This window comes from Ranitomeya variabilis, chromosome 7 (genome assembly GCF_051348905.1).
Source record: "Ranitomeya variabilis isolate aRanVar5 chromosome 7, aRanVar5.hap1, whole genome shotgun sequence".
Lineage (NCBI taxonomy): Eukaryota > Metazoa > Chordata > Amphibia > Anura > Dendrobatidae > Ranitomeya > Ranitomeya variabilis.
In genome coordinates, this window is record NC_135238.1 from 77,265,599 (window position 1) to 77,288,236 (window position 22,638).

At 42.1% G+C, this 22,638-nt stretch overlaps 1 protein-coding gene across 4 annotated transcripts in view; it reads right to left on the minus strand.

Moving 5' to 3' along the window:
- Window positions 1-22,638, minus strand: part of KATNIP (katanin interacting protein) — a 264,435-nt gene that overhangs the window by 57,171 nt on the left and 184,626 nt on the right. For all 4 annotated transcript variants that reach the window (XM_077275294.1, XM_077275295.1, XM_077275293.1 and 1 more), the window contains exons 20-23: window positions 20,858-21,023; window positions 8,355-8,509; window positions 6,079-6,140; window positions 5,648-5,758 (exon numbers count right to left, since the gene is read on the minus strand). In XM_077275294.1, coding sequence (XP_077131409.1) covers window positions 5,648-5,758; window positions 6,079-6,140; window positions 8,355-8,509; window positions 20,858-21,023 — 494 coding nt within the window. The remainder of the gene's footprint in view (window positions 1-5,647; window positions 5,759-6,078; window positions 6,141-8,354; window positions 8,510-20,857; window positions 21,024-22,638) is intronic.

Genomic DNA, 22,638 nt, shown 5'->3' on the forward strand with positions numbered 1-22,638 from the left:
TGCTGCTGCCGGCGCTGGGGAAGCAGGGACCGCGCCTGGACTAGGTGAGTATTTTTAGACAGCCCCCGCTCCCCCTCCCCTGCCGACCCCCGGTATGACTCGCGTATAAGCCGAGAGGGGCAATTTCAGCCCAAAAAAGTGGGCTGAAAATCTCGGCTTATACTCGAGTATATACGGTAAACTCTTTAAAGCAGCCGGAGGCATTGATATTTTCTACAAGTTCCCAGGAATTATCTTCAGGGCTGGACCCTTGCCATTTTATTAAGTACTGTAACCTGTTTCTGAGTATTCTGGAGTCCAGGATCTTCTCAACCATGTAAAGCTCTTGACCATCCACTTCAATAGGATCAGGAAGAGATACATGGCACTCTGGAAAAGGATTTGGAACAAATGGCTTTAGTAAGGAGACATGAAACACTGGATTTATCTTCATTGTCCTGGGAAGTTGAAGACAAAATGCTACTGAGCTAACTTGTCCAATGACCGTGAAAGGACCAATACATTTTTGGTGAAGATATATGGAGTTTCAACTTCTTGGTGGAAAGCCATACCATCACCCACTTGGGAGCTTGGAGAAGGTCTGCGAGATTTATCCGCTGCTTCCTTATATTTGCCCTGGGCAATCCTTAAAGTGTCTAAACAGTTATAGATTCTGTTGTGCAGGGATTATATTCTGTCAGTGACAGCAGGAATAGGCGTTTCTCTGGGAAAATTAGGTAGAATACTTGAATGTAAACCCGAATTTTCCCAGAAAGGTGTTTGCTTCATTAAAGAATTTTGAGAATTTTTGTACAAAAATTCTGCCATAGGAAGTAAATCAACCTGGTCATCCTGAAGATGGCAAATGTAATATCGGAGATATTGCTCTGAGGTTTGGTTAGTGCATTCAGTCTGACCATTAGATTGGGGATAAAATTAAGAGGATTAGCTGAGATCAATGTCAAATGCTGCACAAAAGTTCTTCCTGAATGTTGATATATAAGTTGTGTTCTATGATCAGAGACAACTCCATGAAGGCAAAACACATTCTGAATCACAAGAACAGCAGTCTCCTTAGCAAAGGGAAAACCAGTGCAGGGGACAAAATGTGCTGCTTTGGTGAGTGAGTCAACCACGACTAAGATCAAAATTTTTCCAATTTGAAACTGATAGTTCAACAATAAACTCCATAAATATAGAGCCCCAAGGATAAGATGGAATTGCCAGAGGCTGAAATAATAAATAATACCATTAGTGATGTGCAGGAAGTTTTATACATGGCACAGGAGCTACAGGAAGAAACATATTCTTTACCATCCTTTTGTTAATTGGGCCACCAAAACAAGCGAGACAGATATTATTGTGTTTTTTTTTATACCTTTGTGCACTGTTAACCTGGAGTCATGGATCAGTTTTAATGCGTTTACCTACCCTCCTTTTCTGGAACATAGATGCAATGCTTAAGAGTCCATATTTTATTTTCAAAAGTGAGAAATATATCACCTGGCGGAAGCAGAAGAATTGGGTCTCTCTTGTATGCTTCTCGTATACCTTCAAATAAATCTTTGTTGTGGTCACCCCCAGAGAGTTGGACTCAGACAGAATAGTTGTTGTTGGTGAGTTGGGGAGAAATCTTTGAAGAACATCCTAAATAAAACATGGGTCTTAATGCTAACATACAAAAAAACTCTAAAACCAATGTTTATTGGATATGCATTAAAAGGTAATAATTAGTGATGAGCGAATATACTCGTTACTCGAGATTCATCGAGCATGCTCGGCGGTGCTCCAAGTATTTTTTAGTGCTCGGAGATTTAGTTTTTCTTGCCGCAGCTGAATGATTTACATCTTTTAGCCAGCATAAGTACATGTGGGGGTTGCCTGGTTGCTAGAAAAACTAAATCTCTGAGCACTAAAAAAATACTTGGAGGACCCCCGAGCATGCTCGAGAAATCTCGAGTAACGAGTATATTCGCTCATCACCAATAATAATCCTGGGAGACAATTACAACACATACAAAAAACAAAAAAAAGAGAATGAAAAGCCCTACCAAGGGACCTATTCTGTAGCCTGCCAGTCGGCGGAGGTTGGCACCCTATTGTATATGGCAGTGGCGCCCCTAGGCAGCTGTCCCTGCTGTACCTATGGACCCCTATTGAAAGATAAAAAAATATAGATAGGTGGTAGGAGATAGATAATCAAAGATTCCTGAAGGGATGTAAAATCAGTAGGATAACTGACCCTACCAAGCCAAAATAGCACTCGCCATATGCTAATATTAAGGTACACAAGAAGATAATCATTGCATATATACAGAAATCTCTGTTCAGTATATGGCCCCAGGGGCATAGACGAGAAGCAGTGATCAATACTTAAAGGGAAAGAGAGGCCTATCACAATTGGGTAAAAAAGGCTAATGGAGTATGGTAGCAATCGATTACAATCCATAAAACTACCAGTACAATTATTTTGTGTAAACTGCCTCACCCTGGAAGTCACCTAGAAGGCTATCACCTGTCTGTCAGCGGAGGTTGGCACACTAATAGTTAGCAATTTGGCGCCCCCGCTCAACGTGGGCTGTCCCTGATTGTCCCTAGATGGCCCTACCTCTGACTCAAGGCTGTGACCCACTGATGATGCAGAAAAAACATATAGTCTACCTGCAATGTAGCAGGTTCTGTCGCAATGCATATGGTAACAATGGGAAAGGTAGTACTTATCAAGATTGATGATCAAGATATGCCGCTCTGCCTCTACGCGTTTCTCCTACTGGCTCATCAGGAGACTTGATGGAAATATGTGAATATGGTGATGGTTGATGTGGCATGTCTCAGGGCAGAAAGGTCATGTTTAAATATCCCACTCACAATTGAGACAACTCCCCCTCATAAGCTGGTCATAATCGTTAGGGTAAGTATCTCAAGGTGGCCGAAAGTGCCCTTGTGTCCGCAAGTATTGAGTGCGCATGCGCTGTGTTGAGCAAACGGTAGAGGTACAGAGGACCCAAATTGCGCATGCCTGTGACATATTCCACGTCATCACAGGACGTGCCGGTCATGCGCGTTCTGCGCATGTCTGGATTGTCCCGGTTTGCTACACATGATTGTGATGCAATGCGTGCCTTGGAGGAAGTGCCGGGACCGCGTCACTTGGTCTATCCACGCGTGCCAGATGGAAGATCACTGCGCATGACCGGAGCGCAGAGCAATGCGTATCATCTGCAATGTTAAAGGGAACCTGTCACCCCAAAATGGAAGTTGAGCTAAGCCCACAGGCATCAGGGGCTTATCTACAGCATTCTGGAATGCTGTAGATAAGCCCCCGATGTATAATGTAAGATGAGAAAAAGAGGTTAGACTATACTCACCCAGGGGCGGACCCACTGCAGGCCGATGGGCATCGCGGTACGGTCCGGGGTATCCCATCTTCTTACGATCACGTTATCTTCTTGTCTTCACGCTGCGGCTCCGGCGTACTTTGTCTGCCCTGTTGAGGGCAGAGCAAAGTACTGCAGTGCGCAGGCGCCGGAAAATGTCCCCAATCTCAGGAAAAAAGAGCTCAGAGGAAACAGGCATAAGATATTATTTTGTTTAAACCCCTAAGGGAAAGGGAGTCAATCCGAAAGATCCACTTTCTTTCCTTCTGGAGTATTTTTTTATCGGGATACAATTCACGTACAGTACGTTGGGTTTAAATACTTCTATTACACAGAAAGAGATATGCTTCAGGTTGCATTTATAAATATTGTTAATGTGCTAATGTGGTAAGCCACAGGGGTATCACGGTTGTGGCGGATGTCCCCAACATGATCTCCCACCCTCCTCCTGAAATCTTTGAGTCTTCCCTATGTAATCCAGAGGATAGGTTCAGGTGGCCAGATAAACAAGGCCCATGGTATTGCAGTTTGACAAGTCCCTTTGATAGAACGTTTTGCCAGCGGAAGAACTAATAAAGTACTTGCCGGGTTTCATCCATTTGCAGTTACAGCAATCAGCGCATCTGAAGAAACCACATGGTTTTCTATCCTACCAGGTGCCCTCAGGTGTAGGTCTGCTAAAGTGACTACGAACTAGATGGTCCCTAAGCAACCGTCCCTTTCTGTCTGTAACTGCAGGTCTTTTACCCAAAAATCCCCTGAGGGCTGGGTCAGCTATGAGCACGTCCCAGTGTCTCCTAAGGATATCAAAGACTTAGTCATTTTGATTATTGTATGTGCCTATGATGCATAGCCTTTCATTTTAAAATTGTTCCTGCCTTGTCAATTTAACTGTGAGCCTTTCCCTACTCTCTGCAAAACCACAGGCTGATCTAAGGATATGGCGTGGGCATCCCTTCTCTCTGAATCTGTCAAACATATCACCAGCCTGCCTTTGAAAATTAGATGTCTCAGAGCAATTTCTTCTCAATCTAAGAAATTGTCCCTCTTCACAGGGGGCTGGGTGGTGGCTATCTCATCTAAGGATCCTGTTAGTGCTGGTTGGCTTATGATAGATGTCAGTCCCCAAGGTACCATCCTGCGTTTTCCTAATCATCACATCCAGGAATGGTAGTTGTTCTCTATCCAATTTATAGGTAAACCGTAGATTAATTGACATTGATGTTTTTTTTTTTACAAAACCAGTAAACTCAACTTTTGAACCCAGCCAAATGATGAAAATATCTTCTATGTATCTATGACAAGCCCCTATGAGGGGATGCCATCACCTGTCTTCATCTCTGAAGATATGGGTCTCCCCCCACCAGCCCAGGAACCAATTGGCGTATGAAGAGGAAAACGTTGTGAGTCAGGGTAAATCCGAAAAATTCCTCAACAAAGGCAATGTGCTCGACACAGTCAATGGATCTTGATCTAAGAAAATTACCTACCCCTTTGATAACTCATGTGTGTGTGGAATGTTACTGTAAAAGGTCTCCACATCTATTTTTACAATACAATGAATGTAATACAAAAATCCAAAAGACAATGGCAGAGCTGCATTTTTTCACTATTTTATCCCAATGGCATTTTTTTCCATTTTTTTGTTCATTTTACGATAAAATGATTGGTGTCTTTCAAACCTACCATTAACCCAGCAAAAAATAATCCCACCTATGGATATGTCAATGGAAAAATATAAAAGTTTTGGCTGTTTAAAAAAAAAAAAGAGGAGGAAAAAACAAAAGCGCGAAAATTATAAATTGCCAGGTCCTACAGGAGTTAAAAAGATAACTTGCTGATCGAAGGTAGTCTGACCGTTGGTACCTCAGCATTCCCAAAAGTGTAGATCTCGAACCTCGAAAATACGGCTCTGGCGCTTTAACTTGGATGAAGCAAAGTTGCACATGCTTGGCCTCCATCAGTTGGACCCTTTGAAATAGACCCGTATAGTGTTGGCTTTCTTTGGCAGTACCGTAGACAAGAAATGGAGATGAGGTTGAGAATGTGCAACTCTGCTACATTCAAGAAGGGGCTGCAGAGCACAGTTATCAACATTTCAGAGCCTTGATCTCAAGTTCACTGCTTGTCTTTGCAGCCGAACCCCAGTGATCAACAGAATTTTCGTGGAACTAGTTAAACTTCCATTAAGTAAACATAAAAACAAGCAGCATGAAGGAAATTCACACATACGAAATCAGACACAATCTAAAAATAATCAATAAAAATAAAACAAAATACGAAAGGGATACTGTTCTCTGTGAGCTGAATTTTCTCTCCGTGGCCATTGTACATCTCAAGACCATTCAGACCGATGTAATAAGGATCACCCCAGCTGGTGAGGAGCTGAAACTGGAAGATAACTGAACACAATTTTTAAGGAAAGAACTTTTTTGTGACACAACCAAACTCTTAGTGCTTGTAAGAACAGACTTTATATAACTACTACAAAAACTATACTGCTACAGAAGGTTCCTACTGCAAAGGGCTTCCTGCTGCTAAAATAGGAGAACCATACACAAGAACATTTTACTCCCTAGTTTCCAAACTAATGCACTTATGATGTGCTCGTTGGAAGAAATCTCGCACTTTTGTAGTTTAAAAGGCTCAGAACTTTTGAAAAACACAGAATTTGTTTACATCTAGAGAAGAAAACTAAGAAAACTAGAGCATGAAAGGATACAGCCACAGGGCATCAGTGGTGCTTCATAATCCATGCTAGCAGGCTCAATGCATTTTAAATTACTGTAAAAAAAAAGCACAAGAAAAATGAGTACAGTAAATCAGGATACAGTAACCAGATGGGCACCTTTATTCCTCTCATTTTTTTTTCTGTCGTTTATTGCTATCCAATAGGTTTGGCATAACGTCCTGATCACTGGGGTCTGACCCCCAGAGAACGAGGTTCTGCAGGGGCTGGGTTCTAGAGTTTCATTTTCAGGAACGATGGGGGTCCAGTTGGATGTTGAGAGATCAGCAACCTATCTCCCCCATTGTACCGCTAAAGAACAACTTGCTAATTTGGGAATAAGCCTTTAAAAGGGAATTGATAGGTCAAAAGTGGACAGTTTTTGGAATTTCATGAGTATTATTTTTTTCCCCTTTCTTAAATCTGCCATAGGGTTCTAGAGATATGGGCCTTTTTATTTAGTGCCAATTTCTATTAGGCGGCGTGTCTCATAGTGTAATAATGCAGAGGAGCCCAATGACACATCACCAGTAGATGATGTGATCCACACCCAGGTCATAAAATTTGTCACTAAATAAAAAAGGCTATATCTCTGGAGGTGCAAGAAAGAAAAAAATAGAATTCTCAGGGGATTGGTGGGAATAAAATAAAAGTAAGGAAAATAGAAAGTCATGAGTAAGACTGCCTAGTGCAGTCGAAACGCGTAGACTGGGTCATGTCGACCATGTACATTTTTCTTTTGTATGCACTAGAATTTCTTTTGAAAAATAAAAACAAAAGGAAAATCCAGTCCTGTTGAGCCGGACTCCAATGTTTTCTATTTTCCTTGATGTGAGGCCAGGGCGAGGCCGATGTCTGAGCAACAGGTGGATGAGCATAGAGCAACTAGGTGAGTTGGAATCAAGTTTCTAAAATAAAAGTAACAATGACTTTTGACTTGGTAACAGGTCATCTTTAAATACTGTACGTAACCAGGCTATTTTGTAGACACATAAATTACAGTGAATTTAAAGGGAACCTGTCACCAGGTTTGGCCGATAAGAGTTACGGCCATCACCTTTCAGGGCTGATATACATCATTCTATAATGCTGTATATCTGCCCCCAACCCGACCTGCAAGAGAAGGAAGATAACTTTATACTCACCTGTGGGGTGGTCCGGTCTGGGGGGTGTTGCTCTTCTTGGTCCGGCGCCTCTCTTCTTCTTGTGATTCCACCATTCTGCTTGCTACGTGTGGGTGACATGTCTCCTCCATCTCTCCACCGAGCGCCAGCACAGGTGCACTTCTCTGCCCTGTTGAGGGCTGAGCAAAGTACTGCAGTGCGCAGGTGCCAGAAAAGGTCAGAGAGGCCCAGTGCCTGCGCACTGCAGTACTTTGCTCTGCCCTCAACAGGGCAGAGAAGTGCACCTGCGCTGGACCACTGTGCCAAGGAGACTGTGTGGATGAGGAAGGGACGTGTCATCCACACGAAGAAAGCAGGAGGACGGGGATCTATAAATATGGGAGGCGCCGGACCAAGACCAGTGACACCCATCAGACCAGACCGCCTCCCAGGTGAGTATACTAAAAGTTATTTTTCTTCTCTTACAGGTCGGGTTGGGGGCAGATTTACAGTATTATAGACTGCTGTATATCAGCCCTGAAAGGTGATGGCTGTATCTCTTATCAGCCAAACCAGGTGACAGGGTCACTTTAAAAGGTTTTCCATAATTCATAAATTCCTTACAATTTTCTTAAAGCACATTATATATTAAAACAAACCTAAATGAGGACACTTTCCAAGTTCACGTAGATTATACGCTTGCTTAGTTTTTCGAGTTTAGCTAAGAGATGCTCAATTTGTGGTCCTCGAAAACCTCTTTATAGTGAAACCTCAGCTTTGAATTATATATTAGCGGGTTTTTTTTTATAGAACATTACATAAATGAAGTGTAGCAACCAACAAGTAATAAATCTATTGAAGCATGGATAAAATATACTAGGAAGTTTGGTATTCATGGTGATCGTTCTACAAACCTGTCAGCAGAATGTAGGCTTCAGTTTATTGCTGTCTGCAATGTGTGAAAGCTGCCAAAACGCTCTGACAGCCTTATAGATACTACAGAAAATACTACCACGGCTAACATGATACATTGTAACAATGCCATAGTTATTTCAATGATCTAATTGGTCGTAATGGTAGTATTTATACAGCAAAGAAATAAACTAGAGACTTCTACCGGTTTATGCCACATGAATACAAACTCCAAGAGACATTTCAGAAAGTTACCTTGATTGTTTATCAGTAAGATGTTCTGCAAGAAAGTCGAGAAAAAGAATCTCCTGAGCAAAATCAAAGTGACAGTTGCCAGGACCCTTCCGGATCAGAAATCCTTCAGGTGGAGAAATGCTGCATCCATCAAGTGTTACATGGACAATTTTAGCCTTTAAAAAAAATGGATTAGTTTGGATGATTGAAGAAAACAACATTTATTCTAGCTGTCAGACTCTATTTACTGCATATCCAGCTTTTAGCAGACATTATACAAACTGTTAAAAAGACAAAAAAAATACCAATGTTTAACTTACATTTAGAGCTGGTGAATAAACTGTGTATTCTCAGGGGTCCAAAACAGAAAAATTGACATTATTCATATGGTCAGAAGGAAGCCCTTACTGAGCACATATTCTCTTATCCCCTTAATGACGGACTCTGTTTTTGCCTTTGTGGCCAAGCCCCATGTGTCACTTATGGTCCTCCGAGAAAATTGGTCTGATTACAATCCTCACAGTCTGATCAGAGTGTGATCATAGTGTGCTCCGATTTTCTCAAATGAGGAGAAGCTGGAAAAAATATCTCTATCTTCTCCATTCTGTCAATACATGAAAATAGGACCAAATTAAGATGTCATCCAAGTGTGGTCCAATTTTTTTTGACGGAGCCATTGACCTGCATGGCCGAGTGCAATCCTATTTACAGACGCAAATTGTGTATGGTGTGATTTTTTTTCTTTGGACTGGCTTGGACGAAAATTGTAGTTTAATAGTTTTCAACCTGGATGGTGCTAAGATGCGACCTTGCTAAAGCCAACAGCTGAGGGTTGCAGCCCCCCAGCTTTCAGTATTGCCAGGGGAATCCACCGGCAGATGAATACTCCCATCAGCCACTCCTGCTCTCGCTGTTATTAGCAGCAGTCGGCGTAGGCTGAAGGGAGCAGCAGTCCCATCAGCCTACGCCAGTGACGGGAGGTAAGCCTTTTATGTCCGATCACAGCTGCACGTTCGCGGCTATCTGACCTGCAGTAATGACCACACCGCTGATCAGAAGCAGTGTTTGCCGCACTGTCATGAACATGACAGCATGGCAAACACTGGATGTTCTGACCCTCCACTCAACTGAAAGGGGTCCGGGTTCAGGTACTGTCCTGGTACCCAAACCCAAACTTTTTTTTTAAATGTTCGGCCAAACCTGCAGCACCCGAACATCCAGGGGTCTGCCCATCTCTACTCCTGATTCATTAAGAGTCACATGCCTCTTACTGTATCAGACTCATCTGAAAAGTGATGTGTGTCATGATCCAGGTCGGGGTTTGCTTCTTGCTTTTCCTTCCCCGACCTGGTTAAGGTGGGGTTAACCTTTCTTGCCTCTCTTTGGTTCGTGGGTGGCTATTTATTGGTGCCACTCCCTGTAACATTTGTCAGTGATAGTTCCAGTCCCTGGCTTGACCAGCTGACCCATATACCCTAGTGATCCCTCTGCCTCTGATTACCCGTATTTGTGCCTGATCCGCTCCCTATCCCTTACTTAGGCTGGTTTCACATTTGCGGACGAGGGCTTTGCAGAGGGTTGTGTAGTTTCTCTATTAAGCCCCGCCCACTGTTAAAGATAGGGTATGCAGGATGCATGCCGACGTAGGAGGAGCTGAAGAAAGAGGTACAGCAGTAGGGAGGAACTACGCAGCCCTCCACAAAGACTTGGCTTGAATTCTGAACCCTGCCTCCTGCTTTCCGTCTCTGTTACTACGTTTCCCATCTGGCTTTGACTCCTTGGCTCGTACCCCGACTACGTCTTTTGTCTCATGTTTTGGATCCCGCGCTCCCATATGGTTCTGATCTCCGGCTTGTCTCTGACCATGTGCATTGCTGTGACTTCTGGTACTTTGTCTTCCTGTTTGTTGCTGACCGGCCTGTCTGACTACTCTACCACCTCCTGGCGGCACTCCTTGCTTTGCACTGTTGTGCTACACGGTGAGTGCTACCTTTTCCACCTTACCAGCGCCCCCTGGTGGAGGTTGCGTGCAACTGTCTTGCAGTTGCAATACAGTGTGCCTCCGTGCATCTCGCCACAAACCTTACTCCAGGCAGGGACTGGAGTTTGAATTGTAGAATAAAGGTACACCACATCTAGCTGTGAATTTTATTTGTGGGCGTTGGCATGCCTCATCCCACCTCAGCTTATTCTTGTGCTGTTGACCAACACTGATGAACAACAACAAAAGTAGCAACAGTTTTATGATTTTTCAAAGCGATTATAGGCCAGATATCTGGAATAAACACTTTCATGAATCAGAGCCTAAATTGCAGTGCAGTTTCAAGCTTCTTTAGGCGCTTATTTTACCTGCTGCTCAGCAACATGTGCACACTGCATTCAAACAATTTCTGCATGGTCGGTCTCCTGATTTATGCGGCCACACCGCAGCAACATGAATCAGAAGCTGGCTACACAATTGCAGCTAAGTATATTTTTCTCTGAAACACACCATCAATACTTTCAAAGTTCCAGATGAGGATCATAGCCAGAGATGAGACTAGTATGGTGGCAACTGCAGGCAGCTTCTCCCAGCGCTGCTGCAGGTGATTGCCAGGACTCTCCCATAGTGATAGAAGTGTTAATTACCTAGAGCAGTGCTTGGAAATGTGATTGTATACTATTTTCCCCTCTGGCTATGGTCCCTGACCACATCTTTAAAGTATACCTTCTCTAAAACACAGGAGCGTTTCAGAAAAAAGTATAAATGGCTGCAATTGTGCAGCCATTCACTGATTGGCATGGGGAGCATGAATCAGGTGACAGGTTCCCTTTAACGCTTCACACACTGTGGTCAATAGCATCCGCAACATGTAAGGACATGGAGATCCTTCCCTCTTTTACTCTATCGGCTCTCTGCAACACAATCATGGGGTGCCAATGGTTGCTATGGCAATAAAAGAAATAACAATGGTCTCCGGGTGTGCCATAGTGCAGAACTTAATAAACCATGGCAAACACTATTAGCCTTCACAATGCTTTGCACTATATGAATAGTGCATTGAATATATCAAAGAATCGCATCTTCGAGTCCCTATGTAGGACTAATGAATGTTGTAAAAGAAGAAAAAATCTAAAATGTTTTAAGTACATAAAAATTCTTAAAAGAAACTCACTATTTTTTCAGAACAGAATAAATTTAAATTAATATAAAACAAATGCCCAAAAGAAGATACCGTACATATCGTATGAGCGCGATTTAAACAACCAGCACAATAAAAAAAAATATATAACTATTACACCAAATAAATGCTGCTGGAAAAAAAAGTAAAAGAAAAAGTAAAAAAGACTTACAACATGTTTACATTCTGCTTCTCCAAATGAAAATGATCAAAAAGTAATATACATCCCCAAATGGTACCAATAATGAGAGAACGAGAGAGGGAGGACTGTACACATCTTTCTGTGTGTGTATATATGTATCTGATCAAACACATGCAAAACCAATGCTTGTAAATATAGGAATTAGGTGTCTGAATTTCTCCTGTAACTAGGGCTAAATACCAGCCCCAGTTACAGGGAAAAGTAGCAATAAAATGATATATTCACAAGTTCAAATACCCCCCAATTATCTTAAGACCTTAATAGGTGGCACAGTGCATAAAATAAATTAAAAAAAAGAAAAAAAGCAAGAAAAATAAACAAAAATTAAAAACACTGCTTTGTCAAGTCATATGTATATAGTCTTGCCACTGTTGAAAAATAAATATGTCTAATACATAAAAATAATGTATACGGGAATGGGAACACAATTTAAAAGGTTTTTAGCAATCTTTCATGGTTGTAAAAAAATATAGTTATAAAAAATGTAAAGATAGCCACATATTTCATATTTTTCCCAGATATCAGCAAATAATAAAATTAATATAAAAATTACATAAAAATGAATCCCCATGTATCATGGGAAAAAAAGAACACAATTATTTTAATATCTGAACGAGAATTTTTTTTATAGTCAATAAAAGCGAAATTATGATAAAACCCAAAAATGTGCATGGTCAGAAATGGAAAAAAATGGCCCTGTCCAGAACTGGCTAAAGGAGCTTAAAAAAAAGAAGAAAAAAAAAAAAAAGATGTCCAATCTATTTCATGACTGTTTCGCAAACACGAAGACGAACACACATGTATTCTGCTCTACAGGAAGTCTATTATTTGACTCTCTGGCCTATGATATAACTCAGTAGTATGTCACCGGGCATGAAATATAACAATGGCTGTCAGAAAAATTACTATGACATGTTTTAAAGTAAGTGATCATCTGGAAACAATTGCTTATTATCTTGGAGAAGCTTTCCTGACAATAGTGTTTACGAGAAGCCTGTACTCTATACCTGCCTAGCAGATCTCCGCTATATTACGCAAACAGCAATCCTTCACTACAAACTACGTATGCAATACTATTGTAACAAAAAGCCTTGGCTGTGACCTACATGCAGAACACAGCTATTACCAGAGATTCTCATTATGTAGGAAAATGGGGGAACCTTCCCTTCTATGTAAGCAACTCAATTTATTAACACACATTTCAAGGGGTAATGCACGATAAAACTCTTAGACCAGTATATATATATATATATATATATATATATATATATATATATATATATATATATACACTCACCGGCCACTTTATTAGGTACACCATGCTAGTAACGGGTTGGACCCCCTTTTGCCTTCAGAACTGCCTCAATTCTTCGTGGCATAGATTCAACAAGGTGCTGGAAGCATTCCTCAGAGATTTTGGTCCATATTGACATGATGGCATCACACAGTTGCCGCAGATTTGTCGGCTGCACATCCCAAAGATGCTCCATACAAGGCAGGATGGATCCATGCTTTCATGTTGTTTACGCCAAATTCTGACCCTACCATCCGAATGTCGCAGCAGAAATCGAGACTCATCAGACCAAGCAACGTTTTTCCAATCTTCTACTGTCCAATTTCGATGAGCTTGTACAAATTGTAGCCTCAAAGGAGTGGTACCCGGTGTGGTCTTCTGCTGCTGTAGCCCATCTGCCTCAAAGTTCGATGCACTGTGCGTTCAGAGATGCTCTTAGGCCTACATTGGTTGTAACGGGTGGCGATTTGAGTCACTGTTGCCTTTCTATCAGCTCGAACCAGTCTGCCCATTCTCCTCTGACCTCTGGCATCAACAAGGCATTTCCGCCCACAGAACTGCCGCTCACTGGATTTTTTTTCTTTTTCGGACCATTCTCTGTAAACCCTAGAGATGGTTGTGCGTGAAAATCCCAGTAGATCAGCAGTTTCTGAAATACTCAGACCAGCCCTTCTGGCACCAACAACCATGCCACGTTCAAAGGCACTCAAATCACCTTTCTTCCCCATACTGATGCTCGGTTTGAACTGCAGGAGATTGTCTTGACCATGTCTACATGCCTAAATGCACTGAGTTGCCGCCATGTGATTGGCTGATTAGAAATTAAGTGTTAACAAGAAGTTGGACAGGTGTACCTAATAAAGTGGCCAGTGAGTGTATATATATACTGCTCAAAAAAATAAAGGGAACACTAAAATCCCACATCCTAGATATCGCTGAATGAAATATTCCAGTTGTAAATCTTTATTCATCACATAGTGGAATCTGTGGAGAACAATAAAACCTAAAAATGATCAACGCAAATCACAAATAATATCCCACGGAGGTCTGGAGTTGGAATGACGCTCAAAAGTGAGTGATGGCTTATCTCAGCATTTTGTAAACTCTTTCTGAGATGGGAATGCTTCTTTAGGAAATTGCATACTACTTATTCATTAGCTAATAAGAAAAATATGTCTATGAATTTGAGAAAATAACGGGTAATATATACTATGACATATCTAGAAAACTACTGAATAACATTTGAAGGACTTAACAAAAGATGACAACTCAAATACATATAATTATTTGGATTTTATTTAGGATTACTTTTTTTTTACTTTAGATATTTTGTAATGTATGTGTAAATTCTGATAAACACTGCTCAAAAAAATAAAGGGAACATCCTAGATATCACTGAATGAAATATTGCAGTTGTAAATCTTTATTCATTACATAGTGGAATGTGTTGAGAAGAATTAAACCTAAAAATGATCAATGTAAATCACAGCTAATATCCCACGGAAGTCTGGAGTTGGAATGATGCTCAAAATCAAAGTGGAAAATGAAGTTACAGGCTGATCCAACTTCAGTGGAAATGCCTCAAGACAAGGAAATGATGCTCAGTAGTGTGTGTGGCCTCCACGTGCATATAAGACCTCCCTACAATGCCTGGACATGCTCCTGATGAGGCAGAGGATGGTCTCCTGATGGATCCCCTCCCAGACCTGGACTAAAGCATTTGCCAACTCCTGGACAGTCTGTGGTGCAACGTGACATTGGTGGATGATGTGAGACATGATGTCCCAGATGTGTTCAATCGGATTCAGGTCTGGGTAAAGGGCGGGCCAGTCCATAGCTTCAATGCCTTCATCTTGCAGGAACTGTTGACACACTGGAGCCAGATGAGGTCTGGCATTGTCCTGCATTAGGAGGAACCCATGGCTAACCGCACCAGCACATGGTCTCACAAGGGGTCTGAGTATCTCATCTCGGTACCTAATGGCAGTCAGGCTACCTCTGGCGAGCACATGGAGGACTGTGTGGCCCTCCAAAGAAATGCCAACCCACACCATTACTGACCCACTCCCAAACTGGTCATGCTGAAGGATGTTGCAGGCAGCAGATAACTCTCCATGGTGTCTCCAGACTCTGACACGTCTGTCACATGTGCTCAGTGTGAACCTGCTTTCATCTGTGAAGAGCACAGGGCGCCAGTGGCGAATTTGCCAATACTGATGTTCTGTGGCAAATGCCAAGCGTCCTAAATGGTGTTGGGCTGTGAGCACAACCTCCATCTGTGGACATCGGGCACTCAGACCATCCTCATGGAGTCGGTTTCTAACCGTTTGTGCAGACACATGCACAATTGTGGCCTGCTGCACGTCATTTTGCAGGGCTATGTCAGTGCTTCTCCTTGCACAAAGGATGAGGTAGCAGTCCTGCTGCTAGATTGTTGCCCTCCTATGGCCCCCTCCACGTCTCCTGGTGTACTGGCCTGTCTCCTGGTAGCGCCTTCAGCCTCTGGACACTATGCTGACAGACACCGTAATCCTTCTTGCCACAGCTCGCATTGATGTGCCATCCTGGATGAGCTGCACTACCGTGGGTTGTGTGGGTTGTAGAGTCCGTCTCATGCTACCACGAGTGTGAAAGCACAACCAACATTCAAGTGACCAAAATATCAGCCAGAAAGCATTGGTACTGAGATGTGGTCTGTGGTCCCCACCTGCAGAACCACTCCTTTATTGATTGGGTCTTGATAATTGCCAATAATTTCCATCTGTTGTCTATTCCATTTGCACAACAGCATGTGAAATTGATTGTCAAACAGGGTTCCTTCCTAAGTGGACAGTTTGATTTCACAGAAGTTTGATTTACTTGGAGCTATATTCTGTTGTTTAAGTGTTCCCTTTATTTTTTTGAGCAGTGTATATACCGTATATACTAGAGTATAAGCCGACCCGAGTATAAGCCGACCCCCCTAATTTTGCCACAAAAAACTGGGAAAACTTATTGACTCGAGTATAATCCTAGGTTGGAAAATGCAGCAGCTACTGGTAAATTTAAAAAATAAAAATAGATACCAATAAAAGTAAAATTAATTGAGACATTAGTAGGTTAAGTGTTTTTGAATATCCATATTGAATCAGGAGCCCCATATAATGCTCCATACAGTTCATGATGGGCCCCATAAGATGCTCCATACAAAATACGCCCCATATAATGCTCCATATTAAAATATGCCCCATATAATGCTGCACAAAGGTTAATAATGGCCCCATAAGATGCTTCATAGAAACATTTGTCCCATACAATGCTGCATAAAGGTTGATGGCCCCATAAGATGCTCCACACATTATGGCCCCATAAGATGCTCCACACATTATGGCCCAATAAGATGCTCCATACATTATGGCCCCATAAGATGCTCCACACATTATGGCCCCATAACATGCTTCACACATTATGGCCCCATGAGATGCTCCACACATTATGGCCCAATAAGATGCTCCACACATTATGGCCCCATAAGATGCTCCATACATTATGGCCCCATGAGATGCTCCACACATTATGGCCCCATGAGATGCTCCACACATTATGGCCCCATGAGATGCTCCACACATTATGGCCCAATAACATGCTCCACACATTATGGCCCCATGAGATGCTCCATATATTATGGCCCCATGAGATGCTCCACACATTATGGCCCCATGAGATGCTCCACACATTATGGCCCATGAGATGCTCCATACATTGTTGCCCCATAAGATGCTCCACACATTATGGCCCCATGAGATGCTCCATACATTGGTGCCCCATGAGATGCTCCACACATTATGGCCCCATACGATGCTCCATACATTGTGGCCCCATAAGATGCTCCATACATTTGCCCCATTTGCTGTTGCTGCGATTAAAATTAAAAAAAATCACATACTCACCTCTCTTCGCTCAGGCCCCCCGACACTTGCGATAGTCACCTTCCTCGTTCAATCGCTGCACGCTGCTCTGTCTTCCAGCCTCTGCACTGACTGTTCAGGCAGAGGTCAGCGCGCACACTAATCGCGTCATCGCGCCCTCTGACCTGAACAGTCACAGCCAGAGGACGGAACACAGAGCGGCGCGCACCAGTGGAACGAGGAAGGTGAGTATCGCGCAATGCTCACCTCCCCCGATATACTCACCTGCTCCCGGCGCGGTCCCTGGCAGCGTCTCACTGTCAGATGGTCTCCGGGAGCCGGCGGCATCTTCCTATGTTCAGCGGTCACGTACCGCTCATTACAGTAATGAATATGCGTGCATATTCATTACTGTAATGAGCGGTACCACGTGACCGCTGAACACAGGAAGAGCTGCCCGGAGACCATGGGACATGCAGGGACCACGCCAGGAGCAGGTGAGTATATCACGGCACCGCTCCCCCTCACCCGCCGACCCCCCGCCAACACTGACTCGAGTATAAGCCGAAAGGGTCACTTTCAGCCCAAAAAAGTGGGCTGAAAATCTCGGCTTATACTCGAGTATATACGGTATACATATACATATATATATATATATATATATATATATATATATATATATATAGATGATTTTTGTGTTATTTTGTTGTCAGCACATTCAATTTTGTACAGAACAAAGTATTAAATGAGAATATTTCATTCATTCAGATCTAGGATGTGTTACTTGAGTGTTCCCTTTATTTTTTTGAGCAGTATACATATACGGTATATCATTTCTGCACATGTGAAACATTAAATTTACATTTAGGCAAAAGCATACAGGTTTTCTTTTTTTGGTTTTTGTGACCCAATGCAGTGTACAGACAGTGGGGGTCCTGGCTGAATCCATAAGTGTCAAGAAAAAAAATTCCAAAAGTTTAGTGGAATCAACCAAATTGGAGATCATGGATTGAAGCTCTGACAATGTACACCACCTCTCGGCCTACAAGGAAGCCATTGTCCAGAGCCTTTGTCCTCCGTGTAGGCCGCCGACACATTGTCTAATTCTTGTTTGGAAGATGCTGAAGAATTTTGTGTTTTTCTCCATTTGATTTGTTAATAGATGCTCACTAGGACTAACATTTTAACGCTAATGTAAAAGGGGTTGTCCAGCCTTAGGACACAAGTCTGCAGTCACTTCACTCCAGGTTGTCACTATAACTTGTCATCGCCCCTAATAGCTGAGCAGCTCAAAGAACCCAAACCTAGCTGTCTGATATAAATGTAAATTATTTTGACGTGAGAGTCCTCAGTGGTTGATACCTTTTAATGGCTAACTGAAAAGATGGTAACAAATTGCCAGCTTTTCGAGACTACGCAGGTCCCTTCAGCAGGCAAAGTCTTTGAAGAGACCTGCGTAGTCTCGAAAGCTTGCAATTTGTTACCATCTTTTCAGTTAGCCATTAAAAGATCAACCACTGAGGACTCTCACATCTAAATAATTTTCTATCTACTGGCTAACACGGTACAAAGATATATATCTTTCCTGTGATATAAATGTCACACTGTCCTGAGCAGAACAAAATAGAGATGTTGGTCAAGATGACAACGCTGGCTACAATGCAGGATGACTGGAAGAAATGCAACCCAAAGCTTAATCTATAGTATTTGAAAAGGTATTCGAAAATGGATATTCTCTTTAACGGGAACCTGTTGTCAGGATTTTATACCCCAAACTAATGAAATCTATGTAGAGTCATTGTAATGCTGATTGCATCAATACAGTTCTTTCAGAATTTTAGGTTTACGTTTTAGAGAACTTTATTGTTGATTGTTATGCACACCAGCCCCAAGTGCAACATGGCGGGCACTACACACAACTCTGCTGTCTCTTCCCTATTCCCCACCCGCCACCTGGGATTACCAGGCCACTCTTCTTTCAAGCACCATTTCATCGTTTTTATTCATATCAGCGCCGGAGCGGTGCTACTAATCTGGAGTTCCATAAGCCTACTCTCATACCTACCAGCCGCTGTCTTCAGCTCTTCCCAGTGCCGCTTGTGTACGCGTGAGTCGGGGTACTGGGCAGGGTGCTCGGTTTCTGGTTACTCGTTTTGGTGGGTATGAGTGCCACTCATTTTGCACTTTTTTTTTTTTTTTTTTTAAGTAATTTTGTCAGTCAGAGGATCTCCTTCATGAATGGAGATTCTTATACTATGAATTGAGTTCCTTCATGAAGAGAGTTTCTTACATTAGTTATTATGGTACTTGCTCATGTAATCATGTTGTCAATATAGATGGATGTTTCTGCAACTACATCCATCACTTTCCCAGAACTATCTGGATTGAGGGGATATTTTTAACAATATGATAACCTTGTTTTTTGTCTCCTCATTAACATCCTTTTGTGTGTACTTGTATATGTGTGCTACACACTCACCATTTGACTACTATGCCATATGCATTATTATTTTTACCGTGCCATATTTTTCAATTAATTCTGCTAACTATGATGAAAAAAGTAATAATTATTTTAATGGATTTTCAGATATCTTACATTCTAGGGAATGATTTATAGGTATAAAAGCTCTCAATGTAAGTCTATGAGGGCCTCGTTCTGGCTCTCATAGACTTACATTGAGTTGTGACCTCTGACAGTGGTAGTGCTGGGAAAAGCTGAAGACAGCAGCTGGTAAGTGTGATACTAGGGCTGGGTACTAAAATTAGAAGGACTCCAGAGATGCAATATTAAAAAAAACACTGGAATTGTGCCTTCAGTGCCCTGCTTCCCCCACCCGAAATCTAGTACAAGTGCCGTCATTCCATGGAGCAGTGCATGTGCAGTACAATCCTGATGAAGAAGACTTCATAGTTTGTAGATTGCACCAGATAGTGACAGTCTCCTTCACTCCGGCTGCTCATTCACGCACCATTCTAATGAAGAGGACGCTCAGAGTCTGGTGCGATCTGCAAAGTATGAAGTCTTCATCAGGACTGTACTGCGCATGCACCACTCTGGGGAATGACAGAACTTGCACTAGATCGAGGAAGGGGGAAGCAGGGCACTGAAGGACGAGTGACCTGTCAATCACTGACAAGAGACAGGAGGCCGCAGAGCTGTGTGCTGTGCGTCCCATGTTGTACTAGAAGCTAATTTGTTTAACAATTTAACAATAAATTTCAAAAATGAAAACTCAAGATTTCTAAAATATCGGTATGGAAGTAATTAGCAGAGCATTAGTTTGGGGTATTAAAATCTGCTCACAGGTTCCCTTTAAGTTAAAGATGAATAATGGGGAGCAACAAGTTACATCTTATCTTACTGTAGCTTAGGGAGCAGCAATCCACCAATAGAAAAAAAAATGGAAACTAGTGGAGAAGTGGAAAAGGAGAGTCAGCTCACCGTTGATGCAGCCACAATCCTGCAGAGAAGCGCACAGAAAAGCCTGGGATCCGGCTGAGGCAAACCAAGAGGAAAAATCCAGCGTGGAAGAAGGTAAGTAAAACGTCCAATTTTATTGAAGAAATAAATCACATCCATAAAAACATGGTAAGTGAGGTTCTGGTCACAATGGATACAACCATGAGTAAGACTCATCGGAGCTGAAACGCGTTGGTTGTATCCACTGACCAGAACAGCATTTACAATGTTTCTATGGATGTGATTTATTTTGTCAATAAAATTGGACATTTTACTTACCTGCTTCCACGATCGATTATTTCTCTTCAATAGAAAAAAGGAATAAAATAAAAATGAATTTAAAAAATGGGCAACAAATCAAAAAGAAAAAAAAAAAAAAAAAGAACCATTAGCGGCATACGTATATTTTTTGCTGTTTGATGGATTCTATGGAAGTTAAAGATTAGTTTCTCACAACTGTTTATTTCCGAGGTTCTCATGATGCAATATTAATTTACCAAGAAGATAGGAAAAACATTACCCCTCTGTATGTGTCTTCAGGAGACTTATTGTAATTCCAAAACCTCAGCCCTGCAACCGTTTCAGCTTTATCAAAACTGATGGTGATGGTGTGATTTTCTCCGCAGGTAAATGGGATAAGCCACATGTGGGAATCCTCACTGGTAATGTTCATACCATCAATGAGTCTAGAAAACCAAAAAAGGAATTCATCAGAAAATGAAGCTAATGGGAATACTTATATATATGGTATAGTGGGTTGTTACCAAAAGTCTAAAGCTTTTACAGGAACAAAGTGGAAAAGTGGATACGAGCCTGGGTAGTGGAGAGGAATCAACAGAGACCCTTTATTAGGATGAGGCAGATATCAGATGATCAGGCGTTTCCAATCAACAGAAGGTTATCAGGAGGTAAATAAAATGGCTCATCATGCTTCTTGGATGGAGTAGCAAAATCTGGCATTGTATATAGGAAGATGCTCGAGACCTTTAGGAATGACTTGCTGTAGTTCTGGCTTACATTCACAGAGAGGGAGTTTCCTATATTGACAGGGCATCAAGGGTAATTTTCCAAAAAATTGGAAGTTATGGTATGGAGTTACTAAACCTGTCATGTTTCTACACCAACTGGGTAATGACATACGTACTAAGAAGGTTCTGCTGCATGTGCTACCCACTAACACTTCCGTCTGTCTTGGGACCATGCCATTGGATGAGCTCAGACAAGCAGAAGTAGTGAGGGCACTGCAGTCCAACAGCGGCTGCTGGTCGTCACACGAGCCCTGGCTCATCCAGACCAGACATAGCGGGAGCAATGCCACTGCAGGTGGGGAGTATATGGTGTCACTATTTTACAAGGGGACTACTTTATTTAAAAAGAGGTTGTTCGGGTAGTATACAACCCCATTAAGGATTAATAGATTAGCAAACTGCAAAAAAGAAAGTATCAAACTAACAGTATCCCTAATTTATTACGTGCAAAATGAAGCAAATCTACTACTATATGATCAACATCACAAGGGGTAACGTTTAGTCTGTAGTATTTAGATCATATCTCCACTATCCTCTCCATATGCTATCTGACCATAGACCTTTTATAGAAATTTCCTAATAAACCATAACCATCAATTTGTATGACCCCCCCCCCCCCCAGAGGGATGTCTGCATGAAACACCTGAGCTACAGAATAAGGCCGGGGTCACACCAGCGTATAACATGGCAGAGTGCTATGCATTAAAACATGGCAGAGTGCTATGCGATAAAACATGGCAGAGTGCTATGCGATAAAACATGGCAGAGTGCTATGCGATAAAACATGGCAGAGTGCTATGCGATAAAACATGGCAGAGTGCTATGCGATAAAACATGGCAGAGTGCTATGCGATAAAACATGGCAGAGTGCTATGCGTTAAAACATGGCAGAGTGCTATGCGTTAAAACATGGCAGAGTGCTATGCGATAAAACATGGCAGAGTGCTATGCGATAAAACATGGCAGAGTGCTATGTGATAAAACATGGCAGAGTGCTATGCAATAAATCACTGCAGAGTGCTATGTGATAAAACACGGCAGAGTGCTATGTGATAAAACATGGCAGAGTGCTATGTGATAAAACATGGAAGAGTGCTATGTGATAAAACATGGCAGAGTGCTATGTGATAAAACATGGCAGAGTGCTATGTGATAAAACATGGCAGAGTGCTATGCCATAAATCACTGCAGAGTGCTATGTGATAAAACACGGCAGAGTGCTATGTGATAAAACATGGCAGAGTGCTATGTGATAAAACATGGAAGAGTGCTA